General features: G+C 35.3%; 1 protein-coding gene across 1 annotated transcript in view; it reads right to left on the reverse strand.

Annotated features, from left to right (window-relative positions):
• eng (endoglin) overlaps nt 1-9,976 on the reverse strand; it is a 93,095-nt gene extending 83,119 nt beyond the window's left edge. Inside the window, exons 1-2 of the mRNA XM_030150108.1 lie at nt 9,841-9,976; nt 8,105-8,274 (exon numbers count right to left, since the gene is read on the reverse strand). Coding sequence (XP_030005968.1) covers nt 8,105-8,162 — 58 coding nt within the window. The 5' untranslated portion in view covers nt 8,163-8,274; nt 9,841-9,976. The remainder of the gene's footprint in view (nt 1-8,104; nt 8,275-9,840) is intronic.
• Between the last annotated feature and the right edge of the window lie 7,542 nt (nt 9,977-17,518).

Below are 17,518 nucleotides of genomic sequence, written 5' to 3' on the forward strand. Positions count from 1 at the left end.
TATTTTCCAATATTCAATTTACTGATCATGTAGATGTTCATAAAAGTTCAGGTTAAAGTTGAGGGTTATTATAACAGAAAGAGAGAACTGAAGAAAAAGTGACTTTTTCAACAAAATATATATCATTAACTGAACATAAACCAAGTGCCTCCATCCAAACTCCATAGGTTTTACTGGTGAATCAAGATGACAGTGTTTCCACGGTAACTACGGAGCCTCTGAATGTCTAAATGGGTCATATCTGATGACCATGAAAAGATGACAAACTGCATTTTACACCAATTATTTACATGTATTGATAGGATTAGTGGATCAACAGGTATTAATCAGTTTAGATCAGTAGATACATTTGGTTGCCAATGGCTGTTTGGGTCTTTATGGGTTAAATACTAAAAGTCTGTTTCTACATTATGAAATGGGTGGTGCAAAAAGATTTTCAAACAGGAAGTGGTGAGTTGAGCTGTTTTCACTTATAAGATGCAGATTTTTTCACATTTTTGTGAATTTTCATGTGCATTATCAACAGCATTGATGTATTTCATGACACCAGAGTCATATGGTCAAAAAAAAACAAAAAACTACACTACACTACAGCTTTAAACTACAACATCTGTATCACAGGTACAACACCCACTCCTGGAAAAAAAACTTCCATATGAATCTTCATCACTACTCATCATCAGTGCGTGCATCTGAGTGGTGGTGAGTGTAAAAATACAGAATGCAGACATGGGTGGAAGTCTGAGGAGGAATTCAGTCTACTTCATTACTTCTATGAGTGTTACTCTTAGACCTGAACTGGAGAACTGATATAGAACCTCATGGTTGTGCAAATTAATCTCAATATTAAATCCTTTCCCAAAGAAAAACAGTAGGAATGTGTAATCATAGGTGAATATTTAGGTATGCAACTTTCAAATTAAAGCATATTTAAGCAATTTCTAAAGTCTAAATTTAAAAAACTGACACTGAAATGTTAAGACTGACATTTCCATTTGCTCATTTTAGCTGCAGTGAGCCACAGGGCTTTTCCTACTTGTTAATAGGGACGTCCTTGTTATCTGGTAACATTTTGGCCTCATAACTGAAAATAGTTTCATGTTTAACAGTGGCGTGTTTAACTTTTGTGAATGCCTATTAGTCACACTCTGGGAATTATTAAACACAAAGGTGATAGGTGAAGAAGAATATTTGTGCAAACTTCAGCCAGGAATGTGTTGTCACTCAAAAAAAGAGAAAAAATATCCCATTGTGAACCTGAGGAGTTTTATTTTTGGCCCATGTTGTTTAGATGCTTGGAAAGAAATCAAAGTCTGTGCATAAGTAATGACTGTGACATGATGCCAGGAAAATGACCAGTTGATCTGATCCAACTCCACTGGCCTGGTTTGTTGTAACACCACAGTGTCTCTGCTTGTCACATTAGAGAAAAGACTGTGAATTTAGTCTCCACGAGTCAGCCTTGGGATAATACAGAGCACAGGGTCAAACACAGAAAAAGTATAAATACAGCTCAAATGAAATTGAGCTCAAGTAAAAAAAAAAACAATATACCATAGGCTGCAGTGGGCTGGCTGTATCATGGGATTTGTTACAGCTGTAGGCTATTTTCGATTTACTTTGACTTTTTCTGTGTTTACTTCTTCTTTTGAGGAACTTTCGCAGTGTCTCGGCTCCTACCACAGCCTCACGACTGGCGAGGATGCTATTAAATAAACAGACTCTGAATCATATCCAAACAGACAACATACTGTGTGCTTCTGTTTTCAATAGTGCTGTCTGAAAGTATGCAACATTTCATTATATATGGAGTATATTGTTGGCCTCAGTATGTCACCCCTGATATTCACGCTCTTTTGTGCCAAAACAACAGTGCTCTAAACCCAGGAGACAATGTCAAAGAAATTGACAAATTACAATAAAAATAGTAAACTATAAAAAACAAACAATGCATGAGGAAGAAGTGCTCGTGTACAGCATGTGAAGCCAGTGTTTGAGTAATAGGTAAGGATGCCAGTACACGGGTCAGAACGCCCAGAACAGGACTACGACAGTCCAGGCTCTCTCCTGGAGCTGAAGCAGATGCAAAAAGAAGAGGGGAATGAAAAAAAAGGAAAAAAAGGAAATCCTCTGAGGCTTTTTCAAGAAAGGCAAAAATTGATAGCGAATACAGGCCCATGTGTCACATAGGCAATTAAAGCTGAGCTAAACAGCTCCTTCCAGACTCCACCAGCAGACAGCGAGACTGATCCCCCGTGGTGGAAAAACTACATGAGGTCAACGCTTTGCACGTCTGCCAGTTGGCCAAAAAATACCTCTGTATCCCCGCCACCAGCACCCCTGTGGAGAGGGTGTTTAGTACTTGTGGCAATATTGTGATTTGTCATAGAGGAGGTCAGTGCTGGAGCCATCAGTGAACACTTACTTGTTTTTCTGGCACGTATAATCTTAACAACAGTGATGTATGCTTGCCAGAGCCACTTTGCCTTATTTAAAAAAAAAAGTAAGCCAGATAAGCTACTTTATTTTCCATTTTATGTTTATAGATCTACAGTATTAAAAAAAGGCTGTTGGCGCTACAGTGTTTTTTTCACCTTCAAGAGCAGAAATGCGGAAGGAATGGGGGCAGTTTTAAATTGAAGTCAGTTAAAACTACAATACTTAATGGCATGCGCTTTCTTTTATGATATTTTTATCCTGTGAAAAGGATTTTATTCATACACTAGGTTTTTGAACACCAGCTACAACATAGGACATACTTGATGTTAATCTGTGACTTTTATATAGCTTTGAAATGAGGCTCAAAGTACATTACTTTCACTATTGGACACTGGTGGATTTTTGTAGGCCAATATTAGGGCGATAGTTTGGAACAGCAGAATACTAATAGCTGATTTGCTGTTAAATATTACAAACCCAATGATGGGTTGACTCTTAGTTATTGAATTGGATGTACATACAGAACATAAATAAATATGAGTGGACCTGAACATTACCATCAGAAATCTGGTGACTGGGGTGCTATTTTCCCTTGAGCCATTTCATTCCAGTTATGTAGGCTAACATTAGCCATCGGCCACTGTCAAAGCCCAGTTAGACTTGGTAAAGGCCGTCACAACCATGTATCTGCTATGGGAGTGGTGAGCTCTCTGATTGGTTAAGGGTCTATCCAAGTGGATTTTAGTCTGAGAAGACCAGACTAATTTTCATTGGAGAATAAGTCTGGCAGTGCCAGGCTACAGACTTTGCAAATTGTCCTGTCATTACTGATTAACTGGCCGAAACAATGAAACATTCTATCTCTAGTAACTATTGATGTTACTGATGTTACTACATAATCATCATGTTCCAAATACCTTCCAATTTCTATGAATTATTTTGCATAATCATAACTACCTGTAAATATAATATTTTCAAACACTATTTCCATATAGCGTTCCACCATTTATTTGCTCTTTTGATGATGCTCATGCCATTGCATCACCTATAGTTATAACTAATTGTACTTGTCTTTAGTAACAGGGCTGATTTCTGGCCAATTCAGACATCAGACTTCTATCAATATTAGTAGAATTTGCTGCCAATAATGGCCACTGGCTAATATGAGGCTTCTAGACTGGAATTATTGACTTTGAGGAAAAATAGTAGCTTAGAAGATGAAATTTACACCCAGCTAGATTTTTTTCATTGACTGAGGTTCAGAGTCACATTAATCGATTAATTACTTTGACTTCCATGGTCTATTCCAGTTTTCTGGTTTCTAATAAAATGAAAGATAACCTCAGATCTGGATAATGTGTTTTCAGGGTCAGAATTTTTCAGGATACTGTATCAGCTTACTCCTACATCAAACTCATAAATAACATATTATTATTATTATTATTATTATTATTATTATTATTATTATTATTATTATTATTATCATTAGAAACTCAGTTTTACAACATGGATGTAAGTTGTGTTACTTTATTAATGAATAATATGCTTATAAATTAAAATTTGGTATTGAATAATACCAAAATTAATGTCTAATCTTCCTTGTACAGCTTTCAAACCAAACCAAAATTATGTGTATCAATGTGACGTTCTGCATGTGTGTAAATCAACTATTTTCAGGAATATATTAAACGAGTGACATTATACAAAGAGAAGCATAAAGCATAATCAAAAACACTGATTCACAGTCAACTTCATTTTAAAACTATATCTTTGACCCGGAAAATGAGCACAACAGTCGCTTAAATACTAACTTAAATGATGCACTTGGATATTAATGTGATTCTTATTGAAGATAGGGACATGTTATGGTTGTTGAAACAGAAGCTGTTTGTAGGAGTAGGGATTACTAACGCAGTTCTATAAATGATTTAACATTGTTTTATTAATTGAGAACTGCAGGGTGGTGTGGCTCGGCCCTAATGCCAGATAGCTGCAGGGAAGTGAGACCAAAACATCTCAAAGCAGCAGAGCGTTGGTCAGAGAGCGGGGCTGGATTATGGCCTGAAGGCACAGGGAGGGAATCAACTCCCTTTGCCACCTTGTAGGGATTACATGTCTGAATTTGATATGGACGGCCACAGGCGGCCTGTGGAGCATGTGGTGGAGGACGCCAACAGAGGAGCGGCAAAAAAAAAATCCATCAAGGCCTGAGTTTTTACTCCATTCTTATCCGTGGGATGCCTTTAAGTCCAGGTATTTTATAAACCTATGTCACTGTCAGTACCACGTACACAAATATTATCAATAAAGTACTCATACAAACATTGCCACTGTATGTGTATCTGAAATAGAGTTCCCACTGTTGATCAAAACCAATTAAAAACACTTTGCTTTGCATCACTAGGTGGCTTTATCCAGCTGTTTCTAATTTGCATTTTCAATAACAAACAAGTGAAAATGTCAAAAAATTTGGATTTGAAAGGATGTTAAATTGCAAGGGGAATTGTGTAGACTTTGGTGTATCCATAAAAAGGTAAATGTAAATAAGAGCAATAAAAACAGATTTAGCAAATACTTATGTGTAATGTTCACTATATCACTACACCAAACAGACAGAAATGTCCCGTTATATGGAAACTGAACTCTGAAACAGCACCGTGTATATACAGCTGCAGAAACAAAAGGTTTCAAGAGTTTAAAACAGAACAACATAATCCAGACCGGAGGTTCAGTTCAGCTCAGCTCAGTAGATACAACCTGTCAGATTCAGAGATTTCTAAAACAGAAAAAAAGTTAAAGTATAAAAAAAACGACATGGAGCTGAAGCAGTTGCTAGTATTCCCAAAACAGTGGTGGACTGACATGTACCTAAAGTTGCACTGTCTTTGCCATGACTTCCAGACAAACACATCTACAGTATATGTGGACTGAGTGATCTGAGCCGGTACAGTGGCTTCGGCCATCACTGCAACAGCCAGACTCACTGATGGGTTTTTAAATGGTTCTCAGACATCAGTGGAGCGGTACGACATACATGAACAAGCATACGATACATGGACAACACTTTCAGGGATGAGGTCACCGCTCTGAGTCTGTCCATAGGATTTGTAGATAAAATGTAATGTACTGAACATTACTCCTGCAAAAGTCTCAGAGGTCAGTATTATCTGTGATGCTTTTTGCAGGATAGTGATAAACATACATATTTAACATTAAGATTCAACATTGTAGAAACATAAACCATCTGAATTGAATGGCTTCCACAGACCAAAGTCAGTATTTACTGCAACCTGTTTTTGCCCTCAGTGCATCTTGAACTCTCATGGGTCTTTTATTAAATAATCTTGTGGTATTATATAAGAAGCTTCCTACAGAACTCCCCAGAGTTCTTAGTTAGATCAGGCTGTATTGTTGACTTCTTTCACAGTCCAGATGACCCATTCATCCCCTTCAGTATTCAGAATTTTCTGACATTTTGCTGTGTTTTTTGCTGTTGACATATTTCCTGCATATTTTGGTATATGGTATACCATATGGTATATACATATATATATATATATATATATATATATATATATATATATATATATATATATATATATATATATATATATCAGTGGCGATTTCTCATAGACTGCAAGGGAAGCCCAGCTTCCCCTAAAATTACGAAAATTAAATGGTTAAATATGCTCGGTTGTGTTGACATTTTATTGACTACAAATGTGTTCGAACACGTTCATCTCACAGATGAGTTCGTTCAGAATCAGCTTTATCACACATCTACAGACTCGATGTTGTTCACTTCTCATACATTCCTGTTGCGTTGTTTTGTCATTCAATCTCTGCTCAGTGCATTTGTCCGTAGACTGCAGGCGTCTCTGGGCTTCAATGGGACTGAGTGGAACAGTTTTTTTCATTGCCTCAAAACTGGACGGTAATTGGATAAATGCCACGATGTTGTCCCGCCCCCGGACGCCGGGCGTCTCTGGGGGTGAATGGAGCTGTGGGCGGAGCTCGGCCAGGCTGGACACCAGAATCCCACGTGCTGATTGGAGGATCAGTCGAAAGGCTGAATCCTGTTTGATTGACAGCTATTTTCAGATCTACTCCTTCACTGACACAGTTCAGTTTAATACCGTCACACATTCTGCTGTGAAATCGAGAGAGAAACCACTACGAAATTACTCGTTCATTTCTTGCACTGTAAATAAAACACTCATTGGACTTCCTTGTTTCAATTTAACATAATTTCAGCGTTTTCGTGTTTCAGTTACATAATTTAATCATTTCTTGTTCGAGTTTAATATCGTTTTGTAGATAGTTAAATCAATCAAACTGTCAGCTAGGTCGGAGTGAACGGAGCATCTCTTGTTTAAAAAGGCTGAAGTCTTACACCAAAACACAATGGGCCAAGGCAATCCAAGCAGCCTAGCTCTGCTGGACATTGAGAGGACACTGGTACAGTCCCTGGAAAAGATGCCTACTCGGTACGATAAAGTCACTGAGCATTTTATTAAAAACGAACGGAGGGCCAAATTTATGTTTAAATAACTTGACAATTTTTTTGGATGTAAGCCGACAATGAGCGTCCCCTGTCTGAAAGACGAGCAGCCGCCACTTTTATATATATATATATATATATATATATATGTATATATGTATATATGTATATATGTTTAAAACTTATACAGAGATTAGAAATATGTTCATCATTATAACCTAATGGGGGCCTTACACAGAGAACCATATCCTAAAAACACTGTAGCCTTTCTTGGTTAAATCTCAGCTCCAGTAATGCCAGGGTTATTTAGGTTTACCTTTATACTACTTTTCTATTTTCAAATGTTACCCTTTCATACAGCATATCTCTAATTTGCACATATTTCCACTGCACACTTCTTCATATCTTTTGTAATATATGTCCGTATCTTACAATGTTGAGACCAAATGCTATTTCGTTGCACAACTGGTGTAATGACAATAAAGCCTATTCTATTCTATTCTATTCTATTCTATTCTATTCTATGAGGGGGGGCTGAAAAGTTCATAGCCTGACTAAGAAGGAGTTATTCCACAGCAATGAAACCTGGTATACATTAAATTCAACTTTTCCTCATACTAACTGCATAGATTCCTTCCAGATAAACCCACACTGGATAAGTAATTTAGGACTTTGAAAAGTAGTACTACAGACATTTCATGAAAATGCTTGCTTTCACCCGTCCCTCGTTCTCCCTACCCCTCTTGAATTCAGCTTCCCAGTTTTGCATAGTTGATAAAGCTGGAGCATCATCCCCTATAGCAACCATGTCAGCATGAATGTCCTTGGGGGCTAACCCCTTTTTTCTGCAGACATTTGATAAAACCACAGTGCCATGGATGGTTCACTAAATGTCTCTGGTACTACTTTTCAAAGTCCTAAATTATTTATCCAACGTGGGTTTATCTGGAAGGAAACCATGCAATTAGTATCAGGAAAGGTTGAATTTAATGTTTGCTAAGTTTCATTGCTGTGGAATAACTCCTTCTTAGTCAGGCTATGAACTTTTCAGCCCCCCCTTGTATTCTATTCTATTCTATTCTATTCTATTCTATTCTATTCTATTCTATTTTACTCTTCTAGACCTGTAGCATGAAATCCAACACACACAGCATGTGCTCTTACCAGATACTGCCACAGTGATACACAGGAGCAGGACAATCCGAGCCACGAGAGCGTCCATGTCCACTGACTTTCTGATCTGGGTGTTCGAGGCTGCTGGAGCTGAATCTGTCTTTGTGTTTGCGATGGGGAAAGATTGAAGTGTCCTTGATCAGCAGCAGCAGCGACGATGACTGTGGAAGTGATGGAGCAGACGATTCCAGTGTTAGCAGGTCAGAAGGTCAAGAAACGGAAGATGGGAATCGATGAGATGTTAATGGCTGATAAGGACGTGAGTGACCAGCTGCTGATCCAATCTCATTGACTCAGGCCGACAATGTCGAAACAAGTGTAAATCTATGTTGTTTACGTAGCTTCTAGTATCTAGGGATCATTGAGTAAAAACTGAAGTGCAGTTGATTTGGATTCATTCTGTTTCTGTGACTTACAAAGCCGGTTAAATATGTTAAATCGACACTGACACTAAAGGAAGTGTTGCTTAAATGTCTTAAATTCCTTCAGCAGGATGACATGACTTGACTCCTGAGACAATCCTACAATATTTGTGGAAGTGTTTTTCTTGGTGCACAATAAGGGTCTGAACCTAGGGGTTATCTGCTGGTCAGGAAGCACTACGGCATGGCTTTCTTTAAATAAAATCACAATGCCCACATCTGATAAGGAGGAGACTGACTGCTCCTGTTATATGATTCATATGGAGGTGGGGGGGGTGGGGGGGTTAAAGGAAGAGCCTGTGTAAACTGTGCATGAGCTTCCACTGAAAATAAATAAATAAATAAATAATAATAGAAAAAAATATTTCCCCTGGACATGAAAAATGTCATTATGGAGAAAATGAGAAGAAAACACAAACTCAGATTATTCAGTAAAACACAAATTACGGTTAATATTAATCTGATTGAAGTGAATAATAAGATGTAAAGTTATTATTTTAACCCAGATAATAGTAATTAATAAATTTGGGGTTGTTTAAGGTGAATTACAGTCGAGTTATATTTGCAAAAAGACTTCAAAAAGTAAGGAAGAGCCTGTGTAAACTGTGTATGAGCTTCCACTGAAAATAAAAGTAATAATAATAATAATAAGAAGAAGAAGAAGAAGAAGAAGAAGAAGAAGAAGAAGAAAAATTTCCCCTGGACATGAAAAATGTCATTATGTAGAAAATGAGAAGAAAAGCCAAACTCAGATTATTCAGTAAAACACAAATTATGGTTAATATTAATCTGATTTAAGTGAATAATAAGGTGTAAAGTTATTATTTTAACCCAAATAATAGTAATTAATAAATTTGGGGTTGTTTAAGGCAAATTAAGGTCAGGTTATATTTGCAAAAAGAGTTCGAAAAGCAAGGAAGAGCCTGTGTAAACTGTGTATGACCTTCCATTGAAAATAATAATAATAATAATAATAATAATAATAATAATAATAATAATGAAAAAAATATTTCCCCTGGACATGAAAAATGTCATTATGTAGAAAATGAGAAGAAAAGACAAACTCAGATTATTCAGTAAAACACAAATTACGGTTAATATTAATCTGATTTAAGTGAAATAATAAGATGTAAAGTTATTATTTTAACCCACATAACCGTAATTAATAGATTTGGGGTTGTTTAAGGTGAATTACAGTCGAGTTATATTTCCGAAAAGAGTTGGAAAAGCAGAAGGAAAACAGAGGAAAGTTCTACCTGAAACACTTAACAACAAAAGTCAGAGGTTTGGACTTCCAGGACTTACTTGTTCATTCAGGGCTGTGTGTTCGGCTCTAAATTGTAATAATCCACCATGAAGTTGTGCTGTCACACTCGTCCAGATGTGTCCGTTGTGTCCGTTGTGTCGGTGTAAGAACTTTCCAAAGTTTTCGTGCGGACAAGCTGGGCGGTTCACGCGCACTAGCTGGGCGGTGCGCGCACACTTTGCACCACTCCCACATTGTTTTTTTTTTTTTGTTTTGTTTTGTTTTTTCCTCCAACGGGGCTGTTCTTAGTGATGGGATTTTTGGCTCTTTGAAGGGAGCCGTTCAATCAGGAGCCGTTCAAAAGACTGGCTCTTTTAAGTTTTTTGTATTATTTTGAAAAACCAATGTTTTAATGACTAAATAGGCTACATGTGATATTTGACATTACATTTTAAAGGTGTTTAACTGGCGTGGCAGTAAATATTATCTTACCATAACAAAGGATAGTTAGTTCAAATGTGTGGGCTAAATACATGACATAAGAGGTGACATTAGGCAAATGCAGGAATTGGGCCAAAAACATCACAGTTCATTATGTGGACTAGTCTGTAGACTGAAAATGAAGAAGAAAATAAAACATTTTCTCATGAAATAACATTTTATTCTCCTCAAAACAAGAACAATAAATGTGTGTAAACATACGGAAAAACTGCACAAAACACAGCAGTGATTAACCCTTTCATGCATACTGGTCACTACAGTGGACAGCTATTCTACAGCTGGTTTCTTGTATATTCATGGATTTTGTTGTTCTTTTCGTTGTTTTGGCTTTTTTTTTGTTTTGTTTTGTTTTGTTTTGTTTTGTTTTGTTTTGTTTTGGTTTGGTTTGGGGTTTTTTTTACACATATGTTTATCAAAGTTTTAAGACACTACATATCTTTTCTGACATGAATTGGTAACATTATGTAGATCTCTCCTGAGCATAAACCCCCAGAATCACAAGCGTTACCCATAGTTTTCACACAATTTATCAGTAAATACATGTTTCTGTGCATCAAAAATTAAACGCATGGTGTCCAGTTGAGTGGACATTTTTGCAACTTCATGAAAAATAGGTTCATAAGATTTTTTTTTTTTTCATTATTATTTTTTTTAATGTGTTTTTTAATTTTTTAAAAATTATTTTTAATTCATTATTATTTTTTAAATTTATTTTTCTGAAGAAAGTCTTCAGTCACATTGTTTTTTTCATGCCAAAACAGGAACAAAAACACTCAGGAAAAAATTTTGATTAAGGTTCTCATAATTCGTACATGAAAGGGTTAATCACTGCAATTACTTAAATACCTGAACTGTAGTGCAATTCTCAGAACAAGAACAGTATGTTGGTAAACATACAGAAAAAATGCACAAAACACAAAAGCGATTTATCATTGCAATTACTTAAATACTTTAACAACTGTAGTGCACTATCCCTCAGAATAAGAACAATAAATGTGTGTAAACATACGGAAAAAGATGCACAAAACACAACAGTGATTAATCACTGTTATTAATAAAAAAAAAATTTTAAAAAAAATGAACGGCTCTTTAGAAAGACTCGGTTCCCATTGTTCATTTCAAAGAGCTGTTCAAAAGATTCGATTCGTTCGTGAACGTCACATCACTAACTGTTCTTCACCTCAGTGCAGGGGTGTCAAACTCAATTTAGATCAGGAGCCACATTCACCTCAATTTGATCTCAAGTGGGTCAGACCAGTAAAATAATAACAGTGAAAAAAGTAAAATTACATTTTGATAATGTCTACATCTACAATGTTTCCTTAACCCTTTCATGCATTCATGGATTTTGTTGTTTTAGTTTCATATCAGCCAACACATTGGACACTTATGCATCATCCCATACACTACAATTAATAACATTACTGTAACTTTGCTGTTCTAGATAAACTTGATCTAACACATTTGAATGTAAATCATTTCCTTTTTATTGTTATTAGACTGTAATTAACAACAAAAGGTTTTTTTTTTTTGCATGTTATCTCAATGAAGTGAGTAATGACCAGTATTAGAGTATGTTAAAATGTGAGAAAACAGACTAGCAGCATTAAAAGCATTATTTTTTATTTCATAGTTTTCATAGTAAATACATGTTTTTTTGCTTCAAAAATTAAACGTATGGTGTCCAGCTGACTGGACATTTTTGCAACTCCATGAAAAATAGCTTATTTTAAAAAAAAATACTGCATTGTTTTTTTTTTTTAATGCCTAAAGAGGAATAAAATCACTCAAGAAAAAAAATCTTGATTAAAGTTCTTGTAATTCATGCATGAAAGGGTTAAAAATCTGAATAACATGAACAACTTGAAATGTTTTAAGAAAAACAAATGCAATTTTAACAATATTCTGCCTCAGTTTATCAGTTTATAATTTACACATGTGCATTACAACTTATATTACGATTACAAATACACAAAACATTTAGTATCAGGCAGAATATTGGTAAAATTACATTTACTTCTTTTAAGACATTTCAGGTTGTTCATATTTGTTCAGCTTATTCACATTTTTTGTAAAAGGGTAGTTAATTAATGCATGTAATTTAACGTTTTTTTCACTAAAACAAAGATAAAATCTGCAGTTTTCATTATTTATAGGTTATTATGATACTATTTTACTGATGTGACCCAATTGAGATCTAATTGGTCTGTATGTGGAACGTGAATTAAAATGATTTTTACACCACTGATTGTTAATATCTTCAGTGTAATTCATCCTACAGGCCGGATTGGACCCTTTGGCGGGCCGGATTTGGCCCCCAAACTGTATGTTTTACACCTGTGGTCCAGTGGTTCCCAACCTTTTTTGGTTCGTGACCCCATTTTAACATCACAAATTTCTGGTGACCCCAGGCATTCAAAACAGAGACTTTTTTGCTAAAATAAAAAAGTTTTAATCATGTAATAGTTTACTATACTATGTTGCAAATAAACATTAATTTTAGAGGACATTTAGGCTATAGAATGTGTATTATTATGGATGGAGGCAGAAAAGCCAGGTGTAGATTACTGCACAAAGTGAGAATTTTATTTTCCTTGGTCAGGATATGTACAGTCAGTCCAGCTTGGATTTACAAGGCTGACAATTAATACTGAACAAACAATAACTCAAACTATGAATTATGAAAGAGCTGCAGCATCTGAAACCGACCACAATGAACATTTGAAAGATAAACAGAACCACAGTGCTTCAGTTTCAGCTTCACAGTTTGTCATGTCTTTTATGTATTGGGATTGTCTCTCTCAACTCATCATATATTTTTTATTAGTAAGTTTTTATTTTAATTTTTTATCAATTACTAGAAATTTCAGGTGACCCCATTTGAATTCCAGGCGACCCCACGTGGGGTCCCGATTCCAAGGTTGAAAAACGCTGTCACAGCCCCTTCTATGTCACTGTATTCCACTTTATTACACTTTATAAATTAATGTTTCGATCGCATTGAAATATAACTTTTTCATTTCTATTCAGAGTAGATGAATAAATACAGAGCTATAGGGGAGACTGGGGTCTGTTAGAACACAGATAACCCTGATCCCGAATGATGGTTGTCACGGCAACAAACACACACGTGGAAATCCTGTATAAAAAGACAAAAAGTCATGAAGATACAATAAGGGCCACGGTGAATATTTCCAAACCAAATGAAAGGAATAATTTTGTTTTCAGACATATTTCTCTTTTTATTCCTATTAAATCACCTTTGACCCATAATAATGAGTCCCAGTTATACTGATATATCAATAATAAATTACTTTGTCACGATCATTTCATGAGAAGAGGTAAGAATATTTTATTTCAACATTATGGGTAACAGTGTGTATATGTTTCAAGAATAAAGTTCATTCATTCATTCATTCATTTTCTGAACCCGCTTTATCCTCACTAGGGTCACTGGGGTCGCTTGGAGCCTATCCCAGCTACATAGGGGCGAAGGCGGGGTAAGAATAAAGTTATAATATTAAAAGAATATAAAAGTCAAAATGGTACAAACATAAATTTCTAATTCTATCATATAGACTAGATTTATGAGGGGGAAAAAATTCTGTCAAAATTACCAGCTCAACCCCAGAAGATTTAAACATCGTAAATATCTTTCCAATTTTACCACAGAAGACCGAGTATTTCAATATTTGTGAAACCAATATTATCCACCATGAGAACATAGCTACTATGTTGTAAGGTATAAAGTGTCCTTGGGTCCCATGAAAGACGCTACATACTTTTAACCTCCTAAAACCCAGCTATGGGTTTTCTGTCCACATTTGGGGACAAGAGTTTCAGAACTTTATACAAAAAAAAAAAAAAAAGAAAAGAAAACTGTCCACTACAAAGGACATTCCATAAAAATGTAAAAAACTGTATCTGAAAAAACTGTTGCATCATGATGTTTCCAATATAGGCACTTATTTAATAAAAAACAAAAAAAAAGCTTGTATTTTGCTGACATTTCCTGGGTCTTAGGAGGTTAAACTATTATTATTATTATTATTATTATTATTATTATTATTATTATTATTGTTAGTAGTAGTAGTAGTAGTAGTCATAGTAATTTTATCACTCCTTTTAATGCAAGTTGTAGATTGTTCCTCTATCATTTACTCTTCTTCACAAGTTTATTCTCATAAAATTATTGTCTTCTTTCTTCAAATATTGTGACTTTATGACATTTTTCTTCAAATATTTTAACTTTTATATTGGAAAAATTGCATCTTTATTTCCATTATGTTAGATTTTATTTGTAATATTATGACTTTTTGTTTGAGAATATTATGACTTTATTCTCAAAATACCCCTTTTTTAACTCTGGTCCTAATCCTCTTTCATATAATCACATAATTTACATTAGATGAAAATGTGAGATACGTTTCCCCCGCTAATGTCAAACCCATTATGTTAAAACAGCAGTTGAGCAATGGCCGACAGTAGCAAGATGGGTTGTAATAAAGTGTTACAACCATCCCGTTAAACGTTAACCAGCAAGACTTTGTTCACTTTAATACTTTTACGCACTTTCTGCAGACACAGACAGAAACTTATATTGTATATTATCATTGTTTTTTTTTGTTAGACCTATGTGTTTTACGCACAGGTACATTACAGGGATGACAAGTCAAGTTATGATATTAAATTCACAATATGGTAATGTTTCCTAAAAATTACACTCAACATGCTATTTTAAATGAACCATCTTTTAACAGCTGCTTCTGTAGAGACACAAATGACATTTTAATATACATTCGATCAGAAAAAATAAAATAGCACAATAATCTTCACAGTATGATTTGCACACATACAGTTCAGACCCAGTTGTAGTAGTTTTATAATAATAATCTCTTTTCATGCAATAGCTTCTGGTTTATTTCTTTCTGTTATAACTTGCCCCTTTTAGATTCTAACTCTAGATTCTAACTTGGTGCATCTGTAATTGTTTTTTTTTTTTTTTTTTTCAGAAGTTTGATTTAATGTCATTTGCAGAGGAAATTGTGGGTACTTTGTGTAAAAATTTTACATTCATAGCTCAAGAATGATGAGAGATACAGGTGTATACCCAGTGTCTCTCATGTGTTTAACTTTACCTTAATCCTTTAAACCTTCTAAGACCTTTGTGATCTCGAAAAAGTCGCAAGACAGGACTTATTGTCCACAGGGGACTTTGAACCTCACTATTTTTAACACGTCTTTTTGTGTCCTCTCCTCGTCAAGACACAAAGTTCTCTTTTTCTCCTTTTTCACTTGTATTTAGAGACAATTCATTACATAACACATAACTTTCACTGCTCAACAATGATAAATTACAGACAGGAGAAACCAAAGTCACATGTTTAAAAATAGACTCAAAGTGTGGACTTAAAACTGAGTGTGATGCTCATAACGCTAATAAGGAAATGTCATTTATTATGTGGATACATGTACGTGTAGTTAATACAGTTCAGTGTAGGTACTTTCCAAAGTTGACTAATGTGAGGATTTCCAGGCTAAAGAGGAATAAAATAATGACCACCAGGGACCTGTCTTTGGAAAAAAAGAAAAAAACACCTCATGAGTCATTTTATGACATCAGGATGTTTCCACCAGGACTTCCACTGTCTATATTAGTCATTCCATTTGTGTCATAAATGTGATTAAAAAAAAATAGGACCAATGGCCCTGTAGACCGGCCAAATTAAAAGCTTTGGGAAATGTATCCAGATGCCATTTATTATCACCCAGTTCTGTGTATTTATTCTATTACAGAAATAGCCCATGTTTTGGTCAGATTCCAATCAGATCTGTAAAAAATTCAAATTCCAACTTGATGTCATTGATACTTACTGATTTATTTTATCAATCCACTTCCTATCTCTTATAATGGGAAAATTTTTCAAAGTCGCACCAAATCCAGAATCAAATCCGGATCGAAATAATTTCAATACCTTGTGTTGACATCATCATAAAGACCAAGTTTGAATTCAATCAGAACTGTAGTTTGGAAGAAAAAGACGATTGAAATTTTTCCCTTATAAGAGCCCATGTTAAATTTTCCGTAAGTTCCCGGATCCCGAAGAAGATCCTGATCAGCATGTCGCCATTATGTTTTGGTCATCTCCCCATCAGGGCTGGACTGCAGAAATGTACACTTGATATCATTTATATTTACTGAGTTATTGCATCGATCCACTTCCTATCTCTTATAATGGGGAAATTTTTCAAATCCAGAATCAGATCCGGATCCAAATAATTTCACTAATTTTTGTTGACGTCATCCTAAAGAAGCTGTATACCAAGTTTGAAGTCCATCGGAATTGTAGTTTCGGAGAAGAAGATGATTGAAATTTTTGTAATGAACGACAGACGACAATGACGCCGGACGCCAGATAAGCTAAAAACTGACATTATTATAGTAGATCTGTGTGATATTCACTTCTATAATAACAGTTATGTTATATAAATGTGTATGCTTCCCCCCGCATCTGTCCTGGCCTCTTGTGGTCCATGTTAAAGCTGGGGCTCCTCCCTCTGTGGTGTCTGCTGGTTGGCCCGGCCTTGGGGCCCTCTTTGTTGGCCCCTGGTCCTTGGAGGGAGTGCGGTTGTGGTTACATGTCTGTGTTCCTCACCTCAGTCTCTTTGCCTTGTTCTCTTTGCTTTACTCTGATGCAGTTACTCTGTCACAGCAGATTAATGTGAACAACTAATGTGTGGATTTGTTACTGGTTTTATTTGGGCGGACGTGGTGTATGATATTCTGGTCATGCTTTCTTTTATATTCATCATTTAATAGATCTTATGTATTTTATTACCTCCGCCGAGGAGGTTATGTTTTTGCTGTCGTGGTTTTTGCTGTCGTTGGTTTGTCTGTCTGTCTGTCTGTCTGTATGTCTGTCTGTCTGTCTGTCTGTCTGTCTGTGTGCAAGATAACTCAAAAAGTTATGGATGGATTTGGATGAAATTTTCAGGAAATGTTGATACTGGCACAAAGAACCAATGATTAAAGTTTGAAAGTTTGCACTACGGATACTTGTGTCACTTTATTTTATTCTATTTTTCTATATATATATATATATATATATATATATATATATATATATATATATATATATATATATATATATATATATATATATATATATATATATATCTTAGATGTGCCTTTTATATTATATGTGTGTAAATATGTGTGCCTTAATGCCAAGAGCT

Source organism: Sphaeramia orbicularis, chromosome 12, assembly GCF_902148855.1.
Source record: "Sphaeramia orbicularis chromosome 12, fSphaOr1.1, whole genome shotgun sequence".
Taxonomy (NCBI): Eukaryota; Metazoa; Chordata; class Actinopteri; order Kurtiformes; family Apogonidae; genus Sphaeramia; species Sphaeramia orbicularis.